Source organism: Podarcis pityusensis, assembly GCF_964106645.2.
Source record: "Podarcis pityusensis genome assembly, chromosome: 11".
NCBI lineage: Eukaryota > Metazoa > Chordata > Lepidosauria > Squamata > Lacertidae > Podarcis > Podarcis pityusensis.
This window is the reverse complement of record NC_138036.1, coordinates 11,120,429-11,134,417: the sequence shown is the minus strand read 5'-3', so window position 1 is coordinate 11,134,417 and position 13,989 is coordinate 11,120,429. Positions and strand designations below refer to the sequence as shown.

The 13,989-nt window shown below is 43.9% G+C and overlaps 1 protein-coding gene across 4 annotated transcripts in view; it reads right to left on the bottom strand.

Annotated features, from left to right (window-relative positions):
- Positions 1-337: 337 nt before the first annotated feature.
- The window catches only part of MAPK4 (mitogen-activated protein kinase 4), an 87,319-nt gene continuing 73,667 nt past the window's right edge, over positions 338-13,989 (bottom strand). For all 4 annotated transcript variants that reach the window (XM_080973507.1, XM_080973505.1, XM_080973508.1 and 1 more), the window contains exons 4-6: positions 9,467-9,628; positions 8,130-8,331; positions 338-7,167 (exon numbers count right to left, since the gene is read on the bottom strand). In XM_080973507.1, the coding sequence (XP_080829633.1) occupies positions 6,480-7,167; positions 8,130-8,331; positions 9,467-9,628 (1,052 nt within the window). In that variant the 3' untranslated portion in view covers positions 338-6,479. The remainder of the gene's footprint in view (positions 7,168-8,129; positions 8,332-9,466; positions 9,629-13,989) is intronic.

The window sequence follows — 13,989 nt, the reverse complement described above, 5'->3', positions numbered from 1 at the left end:
ATTTACTGGTTACATTTTTTGTTCCACCTTTCTTCTGTTATGGAACTCAAGACAGTATCTTTGGGGTTCTTATCTCCCATTGAGGCACTAAACCAATCCTGACCTTCTTAGCGTCAGCAAGATTGCTGCATCTTGTGTCTTCAGACCATGCACTGCACTTTATTGGGGAACATCAGTAGTTATAGGCAATGTTGTCTTTAAGAAAAGCATACCTACCTGCCATTTCTGATCTTCTAACTGAGGTATCCCAATAAGCTTACAAAGAAGTGCAGGTTTCTCTGGGAAACCATTTGAAAGCCTTGCTTCATACCAAAGATATACATCTCCAAACGGAAAGCATTGTTAAATTTCCTTTATTGTTGTTGGTTACATACATGAGAAAGTCTTGGCTCATGGCTGGCTGAAAACAATCATGTGGTAGGTTTAAGAGCGCTCTGTTCTTTTTAAAAGTGGTTTGATAATACTGGAATTTGAAACAGTGTGAACTGATTGTGTACCAGCAGAGATCCAGAGAAAATGATAAAGTACTTAGAAACAGAGTGGTGTGGGGTTTTTTTCCTGATTTTTCAATGGCTTCCTCATCACAATGGCCATTTCAAAGAAACAGAATTATTTTATTAACATTCATATCCACGGTGATAAATTTCAAGATGTGTGAAATGTTTAAATGGAAATGCATATGAATAATTACTTGTGGCTTGTTGCTGTAGCTATTCATGTTGTAGTGTATAGCAGCATCAAGTCTCATGCGATGGGAGCGCACTGTCTTTCATCCATCGTACATCCAGGGTACAAAAAGAGACATTTAAAATCTGACAGTAAAATAGTACCAAATATTCAAACATCCGTTTTCCAGGTGCAAATATTTTAAACATTTAAAATGTAAGATCAGTTACTCAGATCTTGAATCTTAAGAAGAAAGTTTTCGATGCAACTGCAAATACCAGATACTGGTCACTGGATGGGGCTGGTGACAATATTTTGTTGCTCATGCCAACACCCACTGAGATTAAGAAAGTAAGAAAACCCTGGTGGATCAGGCCGGTGGCCCAACTAGTTCATCATTCTGTTCTCACAGTGGCCAACCAGAACTTGCAAGCAGAACCCAGGCACAAGAACACTCTCTCTCTGTTGCAGCATTGCTGGCTATCATTACTTCTGGGAGTGCTGTGTGAAAAAAGTGCTTTCTTTTGTCACCCTGCCTTTCTACGCTGGAACTCAAGGTGTGGTACACAGCCTGCTAATCTAGGAACTGACCAGAACCACTTAGCTTCAACAGGGTGAATCAGGACCATTCTTTGACACAAAAGGAAGCGTTTTAAAAACTGCTTTTGAAACTTCTGTCTTATAAGGGTTACACCTGTGACCACCACAACGGGTATGGTTTGGCCACAGTTAAGTGCTTTTAAGTCCCAATGATTTCAGTGGTAGAGACTTACAAGTGTTTAACTTTCAGCTAGAACATGCACCTCACCATGGATACTTTTTCAACTGGTGCATTGTTATGTGGGTTGACCATAGGGGATTCTCTGTTTCTCAGTTTCCAATGTGCGTTCATACAGGAACATAAGTTCTAGTGATACAGCAGTAGCCAGCTATAAGCTACTGAAAACAAACTTGGTCCACACAAACTGTCTACGCAGGTGAACAGCATAAGATCCGAGACATGAACTCATGTGGAATTGCTTATTTTTCTCAAGCTGGCTGCTGGTGTGGTGTCAGATTCAATGTACAGTGAGCGAACGAAGCCAGATCTATGCTACAAACTTGGTTAGTAGTCATTCCCCCAGAGCAAGGCAATTCTCAGGGGGCAAAGATAGGAACCTCTAACAAGGAAGTCTCAAAACTCTCAGCAATCTAAAATTCCTAGTGTTCTTTGGAGGAAGCCATAGCAGTGAAGCTGGCATAAAACAGTTATGTGGGATACTGCAGATATGTCTAGGGAGAGAATCAATACAGTATTAAAGCTATCGTTTGTTATGAGCATTTCTTTCAATGGAACAGCGGGGTAACTTCTCCGAATAAATAAACACATAAATACATAAAATATCTAGTGCTTTCCCTTATGGTTATGATGCTTCAAATGTTCATCAGCTTTTGATTTGTAATAATAATAATAATAATAATAATAATAATAATAATAATAATTTATTATTTATACCCTGCCCATCTGACTGGGTTTCCCCAGCCACTCTGGGCGGCTTCCAACAAAACACTAAAATACAATAACCTATTAAACATTAAAAGCTTCCCTAAACAGGACTGCCTTCAGATGTCTTCTAAAAGTTTGGTAATTATTTTTCTCTTTGACATCTGATGGGAGGGCGTTCCACAGGACGGGTGCCACTACCGAGAAGGCCCTATGCCTGCTTCCCTGTAACTTGGCTTCTCGTAGCGAGGGAACCGCCAGAAGGCCCTCGGTGCTGGACCTCAGTGTCCGGGCAGAACGATGGAGGTGGAGACGCTCCTTCGGGTATACTGGACCAAGGCTGTTAAAGGATTGCATAAAACCTGAAAGGAAGATTTAAAAAAAACTCCTGGCAAGATAAGATGCTCTGCTGTAGAGTACCAAACATTTGGGTCCCCTGCAAAGCTGCGGGGCCTTGACATGTGCTTCACAACGCCAAACCCTGGCACCAGCTCTGACAAACCAGAACCACCAGGTGAGTAGGAGGGCAGGAAATGGCGAAGAGGTAAAGCAGGCACAACAAGAAAACAGTTGCATGATCACCCTCATCCCAAAGGGGGGGAGCTAACTGGTCCTGTTACCATTAAACTACAAGGGCACACACAGGAAAAACTCTGAATTCATTGCAGCCTGTAGTGGACTGATAAATACATCAATAATATTTGTACGAGTTTGGTGGGGCAGCGTAAAATTCATACTGTACCTATGATCCACGTAGTTATAACCTCACTGAAAACAACTGGGCTTGTTACATCAAAGATTAAATTGGGCTAGAGGACATGCCAATTTTTTGTTTTTGAGGTATATCAGTTCTTTGGAACCCCTGTGCTCCTGGTTCTTTCATTTTGTTCATTGTAGAAAAAGACTCACCTGAATATACCTTGATTTTTTTTTTACTGCCACAGAAAAACTCCCTGCTTACAGAAAACAAGCTGGTCAGGAAGATTTCTCCAGCTTAGCCTTCTTGACACGCTAGTTTTCTAAGTACAGGGAAGTGGAGGGGTGTGCAGGGGGAGCACTTTCCTCCACGAAAGACTGCACTACATTGTATTTCTTTTCTGAATATGCAGCACATCTGTGAATTCCAGTGTTCTGAGTTTTGCCGAACTAAATGCTGAGGTCTGCTGCAACCTCTACCTTGGAGTTAATCTTGTAGCCAAATTCCAAGCCCATCGTTGCCAGAAACGTCAGCATCATGTTAATACAAACAATCATTAGCGCAAGCATTCTGCTTGCTAGACAGAACGATCTTCCATCTCTCTCCTCCCCCCACAACATGCAGGCAATAGTTTACTAACTTGGCTACTAAATGGCAGAATTAGCTTTTTAGGATGCAAACTCTTGGTAGAAGCGTTGGCCCAACAGTAAGTGGGAGGGTCGAACCATAGAGCAAGCAAGATAGAAGATGCCTTTTATTGAGATCTGTCAGCTGAAAATGCAATGCACATTTTAAAAGATCTCCGTGGAACTCAAAAGCTTGCACACGTTTTGAATGCCGCTAATAAAATAACTATCTCAGCAGAAGTCATATACCAGCTTTCGAAGTGTTAAATAATAAGCAGGATGAATTTCCCAGAAGAAATTTACATAATCCAGTGAACAAAATGGTGCAAAGAAGGTAATTCTTATTATTATTTTTTTAGAAAAGCGCATGCTAATTACACATTTTCAGTATTTCCTTTTTTAAAAAAAAATTGATCAGGCAGATTACATAGAAGTTCATAACATTTCTTCAATATACAAATCAAACTCAACCGATTCATTAATAAGGTGCTCAGAAATGTGAATGAAAATAGAGCCTACAGCAGATCCATGGTGTGTAATTTTTATTTATTTACAAAGCTTCTTTGAGTTTTCATTTGACTCCTTTTCCTTCCAAGGACACTTCAGTGCAAAAACAACTGTGGCAGAAGAGCTGGAGTTCAGTCTTGGCTAATCCCAGGAAACTTTTGTGAGTGTCATTTTCAAGATGTTAAGGCCTACAACCCTTGGCCTCAACAACTTTACACAAATTTGTGTAATCATCTTCCCCCTGCCTTCACCCTACACATCCCCATATCTGCTCCAGGGGGTTAGGGCAAAACCCAGAATATATTTAGGGGAAGAGTTTGGGTGTGGGAGTCCCATTGCACAAGTGCAAGAAATTCTGCTCGAGCAATTATTTAACTGAATACCACCCAGATTTGTTAGCATTCTTTTTCAGGGTGGAGTCTTTTGTTTGGGGGTTGTTGTTTTTTTCTGCGGGAGAGTCTGTGCACAAAAGACCATCACTTAACATTTAAGCCCTCAGCTTCACTACTTAGTTTGAGCACCTGGTTTAACGGTATATGGGAAACTAAATTCCACAGAAGTTCCAACATTTGACGGCACCTCAGAATTCAGATTCAACTTTCAGAATTTCTAGTCTTTTTCCTTGCTTCGCTTTTGAAATCTGACTTTGGCATTAACTCTTCCTGGTGGGCTTTAAGGCAACGGCATAATAAATTCACTATGCTTGTAAGGCGCTTGGGGAGGGGTTCTTGAACTGGGGTTCCCAACAGCCAGGCTCCGTTGCCATGCCTCCTAAGAAGCACTAGGGCAAGCCTGATAACTCGGTTCTGTGCTTCAGGGATGCCATAAAAGCCTCAATGCCAGCAAGCCACTGTGTGCTGAGATATCCTCCTAAACACCTAGTCCTTTTCTCTTACCGCTGTACAGTGGTAACTCGGGTTACATACGCTTCAGGTTACATACGCTTCAGGTTACAGACTCTGCTAACCCAGAAATAGTACCTCGGGTTAAGAACTTTGCTTCAGGATGAGAACAGAAATCGTGTGGCGGCGGCGCAGCAGCAGCAGGAGGCCCCATTAGCTAAAGGGGTGCTTCAGGTTAAGAACGGACCTCCGGAACGAATTAAGTACGTAACCAGAGGTACCACTGTATTCAGCCTGGACAGCCTGCTTGTTTGGGGTGATATACCTGCTTCTGAAACATGCATACTGATAGTCTGGAAATTGATAGCCTAGGTGGGGGTTCCTCAACTTTCTGAGGTCCAGGAGCACATTTGGAAATTTAAGAAAGTGTCGTGGGCACTATAAGAGACCCAGAATCCAAACTGGCAAGGCTCAACCCCCTGTGCGCACATACACAAAAAAGCCCAGGCAGAACACAGACATATCTCCCAAAACAAATAAACACACACACACACACACACACACACAAAAATGAGGCACGCACGCCCTGCAAAAAAAAAAAGCAAAAAGCAAACAGAGAGAGCGAGAGAGCTGGGAAGAACAGGGGACTTAAGGGTACTATGTGAAGGGCAAGGGGAGGTTAGAGGCCTGACAAGCATCTTGACACCTTTGCCCTGATCCGACAAAGAGCAATGCGTAAGCAAATAAAGTTCTTAAGGTTGAGATGTTCAAACTGATTTAGCTGTACGGTGGTCTTGTTTCCAAGGAATGATGGTAAAATATGTCTCAGGAGAAGCCCTACCTTTCCACTCCTTAAGTGTGACAAAGAGGGTGTGCTCGTGTGGTGGTTGCAAGCATGAACTACAAGCCAGAGATCCCCATTCCGACTCTCAGCTCAGTCACCAATTAACTAGGAAGCAAAGTCTAGCTGTAATATCAGGAGAGTACTATAGGCCTACCTGGCCAAGCTAGAACGAGAGGAACCTTGTGGAACAGAGGAAACTTGGAAGCTGCCAAGTCAATCTAGCTCAGTATTGTCTAAAGGGGGTCATTCCTAGCCCTACCTGGTGGTGCCGGAGATGGGACCCTCTGCATGCCTAGCAGGTGTCCTACCACTGAGCTACAGCCCTTCCCTTAAATGCTCTGGGCTCTCAGGAAAAGTGTCATACCAATGTAAATCATGAGGTCACTAAAAACCGGGCTGCCCGGTTATCAAACGAGCAGGGGCTTCAAGTCCTACGACTCTCAAAACAATGCCAATTCAGCCTCTCTCTGTAAGATTAAGAGTTTAACATCCAGAACACCTCCGCAATGGGGGACTCATGTCCAAAACACACCCCTGGAGGTACAAGGCAAGATTGTTAAGGCAGCGTAAAACCCCTAAAATTTCATTCACACCTCTGGATTCCTTTTCCATTCAAGGCATCAGAAGGGGACCTGGTTTTCTACCTGCCCTTAACAAAAAAGGCATTTCAGTAACATCGGGTACCGAGCACGTTCGATCAGACCTTGGTTACTGTTCAGCATTGGGTAATTAGCACGAAGACTGGAAGAATTTGTAAGGAATCAGCCACGAATACCAGCAGCAACGTTTAATTATTATTATTATTATTATTATTTTACCACCTCTCTTTATGGTACACCTCCGTCTGTACAATCTCACTAGGGTGTTCTGCTAGGCATGCGCCGTTGATGTCTTTCAGCTTGTTGTCAGGCAGATCTTCTGGCTTTGTGCAAAGTTTCAATGCCCTGGAAATGAAGACGTCCAAGTCAAACTGGGGGTCGCTTTCGCTGCTGACCTCCTTGGGTTCTTTGTGGAGATGGTGAGGAGAAGATGGTAAGCTCCTCTCCTGGATCTCTGGGAGAGGATTTGGGCATTCAAGTCCTGTCTGGGTACTTGTAACCCATTGCGCTATCTCTAGGAATAGGTTGGATGGTTCCTCCTCCAAGGCGATCTCCGCCGTGGGTGCAATGGATGCCCTTTTCCAGTGGGACAAGTCTAAGATGAGCTTGGGCTCTGAATAATGATGGAGCTTGTTGTCCCTCCACAAGAGCTTGTCCAAATAGGAAGGCGACCCCACTTTGTAATCACACGACCGCCCGTAATCTCCCTCAAACGCTCGGTCCATCGAGGAATGCGACTGCTCCAGGAATCTCTCGGAGCTGCTCTGGGAATATTTGCGCGGGTCCACCTGAGCCTCCTCAGCAATGGATTCCGACCCCGCTCTGGGATCTCGTTGCACCTCCTCCAAATCGTGGCACTTCTCTTGTCGCCATTCCAAATCCGAGGATAAGCTGACTTGGTACCTGTGTGTTCGAAGTGACAACGTTAGACGCACAGCTAAGGGTCAGGCGCATACTCCCATTTAAGCAAATTTAGAATTTATTTATTTACTTTCACTGAATATATTTTCCAGAAATTGGGACGGGCCCTAGCTCCCTGCTTTGCTTTGTGCCTCATTGGGAGTCAGTAACCTTTGGACCATCTGAAATAACTCCAACTGGCCGGCTACTAGAGAATACAATGCAAGCTGCAAAATGGGCCTTCTATTCTGACAATTATGTACACTAACCAGTGTTCTACAGTGGTACCTCAGGTTACATACGCTTCAGGTTACAGACTCTGCTAACCCAGAAATAGTGCTTCAGGTTAAGAACTTTGCTTCAGGTTGAGAACAGAAATCGTGCTCCGGCGGCGCGGCGACAGCAGGAGGCCCCATTAGCTAAAGTGGTGCTTCAGGTTAAGAACAGTTTCGGGTTAAGTACGGACCTCCGGAACGAATTAAGTACTTAACCTGAGGTACCACTGTATTAGCTTTGGAGTGAAACTTGCATCATTTGTGTACTAGTCTTTGTCCAGCTTGCTTCATAGCCTGAATCTCTCCAGAATACTGAGAAGCTATCAGGGTTCCACAAAGACAGAGAAGACACTCAGAAGTGGTTCTACCAACTCCATCTTCAGCAGAACCACCAACTTTTTCCATTAGAAGATCCTCCAGAGCAGTCAGGAACCCTTCAGTTTCCATCGGTTTCCAAGAACCGGTCATCCAAACAGGCTTACTATCCTTGCAAGGGCAAATCGCCACTGCTATCCCAAACTTCACCAGCTAATGGTTCTACTACCATTTCCATCAAAATTCTCCAGCAACCCTACTCTCCAAGGAAGCTCAGTACAGGATTGCAGCTTGAGACTCTCGGAAACTGGTCTCAAAGGAGCAAAAGAAGCAGCTCAGCAGCAGAACACGTGAATAACATGTGAATTAATGTACCTGTCCCAGTTGGACATCTGGCTTTGGTTCGCTTCCATCAGCAAAATGTCGTCAATCTCGTCTTCAATCCGGAACGGGTGCTGAGAAACGGGCTCGTCTTCAGGACAGTAATAGGGACTCATATAAGGGTGTTGCAAACCCATCTCTGCGGTCAGCCGGTCCATGGGATTGAATGTCAGAATCTTCTCCAGAAAATCGATGGCTGTGAGGGGCAAGTTAATACAATCAGGTCAGCAGTTCTTAGTCCCCAAGACAGAGTCACCTGGGAACACTTATATGCATGATAAGAACAGTCACTCTGAAATCAGACAAAGACTTCACCTTTAAGCTCCATTTCTATTTAATTATTGAATGTAATTGTCCTTGATTCAGATGTAAAGCTCTTAATTATATTTAATGGGAGTGTTGCGCAAGCTTTGGAAGGACGGTGAGTCTTGGGGATGTTACTTATTTTTAGAAAGGACAGGAGTCACAGTCGAAGAAAGTCAGATCTAACAAGCATGAGAGAAAGAAATCCTATACATGTTGACTCAGAAGTAAGCCCTAACGTCTCTAACCCAGAGGTTGCCTTTTTTTCTCTTTCTTTTTTTGAGCCAGTGGGCACATTTGGAATTTCGAGAAAGCATATCCTCCAAGGCTTTTGCCACAAAAAAACAGGATGCCATCTTCCAGGGCTGCAGTCCCACACGAGTCACATGACCCGCATGAGAGGGCACCCCCCCAAGCACTTTTTTCCAGTAAGGTAAAGGGACCCCTGACCATTAGGTCCAGTCGTGGCCGACTCTAGGGTTGCGGCGCTCATCTCGCTTTATTGGCCAAGGGAGCCGGCATACAGCTTCCAGGTCATGTGGTCAGCATGACTAAGCCGCTTCTGGCGAAACCAGAGACACAGAAATGCCGTTTACCTTCCCGCCGGAGCGGTACCTATTTATCTACTTGCACTTTAATGTGCTTTCGAACTGCTAGGTTGGCAGGAGCAGGGACAGAGCAATGGGAGCTCACCCCGTCTCGGGGATTCAAACCGCCGACCTTCTGATCGGCAAGTCCTAGGCTCTGTGGTTTAACCCACAGTGCCACCCGCATCCCTCTTTTTTTTTTCCAGTACGACACCCAAAAAAACACATTTTGGGATGCTGTACAAGAAAATATACTTTCTTCAGGGCAAGAGCTCAGTCTGAAATCACACAAGAGCACAGTGCCCAAAATGGCCGCCGTGCTCTCTCACAGGAGAAAACAGGATGCCCCATTTTTTCTGGGACAGCCCCACTAGGAACCAAATGCTTTCCAGCAAAGGAGCCCACCCTTGGATCTGAGCAGATGTGGAACCGAGTCTCTACCTTTGCTGTTCACTTCAGGAAGGAGCTTCCGCAACGGCTTCTTCACTTCCCAGGTGCTGTTGACGAATGTCGGCATCACTTTGAGCAGTTCCTCCTTGTCCTCTTCGTGGAAAACAGGGATGGTCTCCAAAATGAGCTGCATCTGCTCCAGCTCGTGGCTTCCTAAATGAACAAAAAGAACGTTGCTCAGAAGGGTGACATTGTGATCTCTGGCGCCTTTGGCCTTGCTCACGTGTGCATTCCACCACTTGATAGCTTTGGCATGTGCTAATGAGCCACCACAGAGCAAACATGACGTATTCATATCACTTCAAAACACATGGGGCTGGGTAGGATGCAATGCTGAACAGAATTAGTACCACAGGAGAAGTACAGAATTTTGGGGAGCTGGCATGTCAGATCTTTAGCGCCCCCTCCTCATGGGCCAACTTTGATAGGTGGACAAAGTCACCCACCTGTCAATCATCTGACTCCATGATGGTGTCTGGTGACTGAGAAGAGGGCAGTCCTGCCCACCTCTCAAAGTCGAACTGGGTGGGTGGGTGGATGGATCTGCTTCACTAGAGCTCATTTTCCACAGGGAACCAACTGATGAGCAGAGGTTTCAGTCCAGCTGACTGCAGGTGTCTGCTTAGCCAGCACGTTTACCAACCAGGCCAGCACATAAGATGATGATGAAGATGATGATGATTAATTTATTACTTATACCCTCCCCATCTGGCTGGGATTTCCCAGCCGCTCTGGGCAACATCCAACAAAATATTAAAAATACAATAAAACATCAGACATTAAAAACTTCCCTAAACAGGGCTGCCTTCAGATGTCTTCTGAAAGTCAGATAGTTGCTTATTTCCTTGACATCTGATGGGAGGGCGTTCCTGAGAAGGCCCTCTGCCTGGTTCCCTGTAGCTTCACTTCTCGCAGTAAGGGAACCACCAGAAGGCCCTCGGAGCTGGACCTCAGTGTCCGGGCTGAACAGTGGAGGTGGAGATGCTCCTTCAGGTATGCTATAAGAGCTTAAGATGAACCTGCTGGATGACGCTAACGGCCCATCTAGTCCAACATACTGTTCTCATGGTGGCCAACCAGATGCCAGTGGGAAACCCATAAGCTGGACCCGAGCACATGGCCCCTTCCCCTCTTATGGTCTTCAGCAACTGATATTCAGAAGCATTACTGCTTCCAGCTGTGGAGGCAAAGTCTAGCCATCATGGTTAGTAGCCATCAATAGCCATCTCCCCCATGACTTTCTTATCCTCTTTTAGAGCCATCCAAGTTGGTGGCCATTGCTGTCTCCTTTCAGAGTGAGTTCCACAATTTAACTATGTGTTGCGTGAATATGTGTTTTTAAAAAAATCTGTTTTGAAATTCTCCAGCATTCAGCTTCCTTGGAAGCAGGAGTCAGAAGGAGATTAATTCAATACAAAACTTGGAGTGGGGGGCCACCAGGGGGCGCATTGGAATATGGGCGACAATAACATCTCTCCGACGCACACGAGGTAATTAAGAGGCTGATATGGGAGTATGCAGCCTCCCTTCGTTGCCCCAAGGGAATGGGGAACGCTGCCTTGCCTGCTGTGTCCATAATTCACCCCCAGATTCGAAAGAAGGGGGTGAGGGCACTAGGCACAAAGCCCTCGGGTGGGTCCGGCTCTCCCGGATGCTGTCTCTGATCGCGCACTGGTTTGCATCAGCTCGAAATATATAATTGGAAAAGAAGCAAATGCACATATTTCAAGTGAAGAATGGGAGTGAAGACTGCTAACTGAAGTAACCTCTGTGAAATGATTTAATGGAATACAACATGAAGAAAATACACCAGGTTCAGTATGCCGGAGCGGGACTGGATGGGGGGGGACTTTTTTTCTTTTCTTCTATGTGATTAATCAATAACCCCTCCCCAAAAAGAACCGTCGCATAACCAACCTAAGCAGGATGATTAAAAACTGTGTGGAAGTTTGGCTTGTGAGATCGAGAAAAAGAACAAGGGCTTTTGATGGCGCAGCAACAAAAAGGGAGTTGCCATTTTGACAGGTTCTGTCTAAAGATTCATGATCGGGAGGAGGAAGCTTTGTTTTCATATTGGATTCCTGGTAGAACCTCCTCGAGGACTGAGAAAGAGAGGACAGACCTGTGAAAAGTTAAGAGTAGATAGCAAGAATGTTTTTCTTTATGGAAGCGATGAAATACGGTAGCTGTCTGAAATATGACCCTTGGACAAACGGAAAAATCCACACAGGAATACAAATTTGTTTCAACCCGCTTATGGAGACTATCAGAGGCCACAAAGACAAAGAGAAAGGAAAAATATATGAAAACAACTAGAAGAGATGTGGAAAACAGCAAGAAAGGATTGGACAGAATTGTGAACATTATTTGGACAGATTTGTGGACTTTTAAAGCAGCAGCAACAAGAGGATTGGATCCCTTTCGGAACTTGAAATATGGGTACCCCCAACAAAAATTTAAAATTAGGCTCTGTAATTCGGAATTTATGTGATCTGATTTGATTTGATTGGTCTGTTAATAAAAATTATTTTTTAAAAAATAATACAAAACTTGGAGTGTAGCTATGCCCTCAAGATTCAGGTCTATACCAGCAGAGTTCAGTTGCATGATTAAAGTGGGTTTGGTGCTCTTTCACAAAAAACTCACGCCTCCCAAAATTGTTGTTGCTCCTTTTGTTCTTTTGAGGTAAGGAAAGCGGCAGAAAAATATACTATACACATACTATGTTATGTGTGACATAACAATCTATTTTTTTTAAAAAAAAAAATATTTATTCCAGTTTTAAAGTTACAAAAAAATATAGAAAAAACAAACCACACGCATCTTACAAAAAACAGACAATAAAAAAGAAATAAGAAAAAACAAAGAATCACAGTAAAAAATAACAAAAATCAAATTAGACCTTTACAACCTTTTTCCCTTTTACTTATTTCCAAGACTTCCTCTCACCTCCCTGCTTTGTATTCTAGTTTAAATCGTATCTCCAGCAAATCCTTCTAACCTTCTTTTCTTTTACTTATTTTAACATTCGAAAGTATTTAATTCTCCTCTATCCTCATTTTACGCTTCATATTTACTTATTCCATTGTACCATGTCTGCCAATACGGCCTAATATTCTTTTCCAACCTTTTTCTAACATTATTTTATATTACAGTGTTTCTGAAGATATATTTTAAATTTTCTCCAGTCTTCTTCCATCAACCCTTCTTCCTGATCTCGAATTCTGCCGGTCATCTCAGCCAGTTCCATATAGTCCATCACTTTCATCTATTGATGCTGTGTCTTAAAACCTACGCGCAAATTGGATGAAGGCTCAGTAAACAGCAGGCATCATATAACCTCCCCACAAACTTAATGGAAATAAATGTGGATGAATGCTCTATAAGAACTCTCAGAGACAAGGACAATAAGCTCATGGTTCTTTTTTGCCACTAGGTGGGAGAAGACAACAGTTTTTTGTGCCACAATAAACAGCCAAGAGATCTAAGCACAGTCCACCGATTGCCTGTGCAACATCCATAACAATTCAATGAATAACTTCTTTCTGTGCCTTGCACCTCTTAGCAGGACAGTTGTGGCTCTGCCTATTGTTGGTTTCCCTTCCATCTGCCCTACAAGATGCAATGGGCACCAGTCACCACTGGTGGTTCAGAAGAGAGGCTTTGTTAAGGGTGTTATGGAAAAAATCTAGGTGCGAGGCTGCTCAGTCACCCAGCTCATCGGGCAGAGCCCGTGGGTCCCTGCGGAATAAAGGAAGGAGTCCAGCCAACTGGAGCAAATAGCTGTAGACCAAAGTTTATTGCGCAATAGGTTCAAAGAGCAAATTTGAACCCTGAGGATGGGGTGACAAAGACTTTTAAAACTTTCCCACCATATTCCAGAATACAGTTCGTACAGCATCATTGCTACATCACTGACATGTGACAAAAAGGGAGGGGTTAACCTTGGCAAACATGTCCAGACAAGTCCTTGGTACAAGATTAGCATAAGCAGACATGGCAGGGCAAGACTCAGGTATAATATTAGCATAGACAAATATGTCTTAAGTACCCACCACCCAAAAGTACAATGGAAGTTCCTTTGCATGTCTGGAGCCTGAGGCGAGTCAGGCGATGAGATTTGGCTTCCTTTGGCTAAAAATGAGTCCAGCAATTGTCACCTCTGGGAACTTCCTGGAGTCCTTTTTCAAGGGGAAAATAGCTTTGGAATGGAGGAAACTGGGAAAGGAGATGATTTTATATTATTTTTAAAGCTAGGTAATTTCCCTGAGCTGTCAAGTTGAAAGGATACATTCAGGCATAATATTTGTAATATTTAACTTTAAAGATGTGCCCCCCCCCGGTAATTTCTGTAACAAGGGAGATAACTAATGGGGGGAGGGTCCTTTGGGTGCTTCCACAAAGCAACTTGTTGTGGATTTGGTGCTGCTTATGCCTGCAAGTTTTCCACATCATCCACACAACATCATCCTCATAAAAATGCCATTCCATTCCCACTCCTTTTATCTGGATTT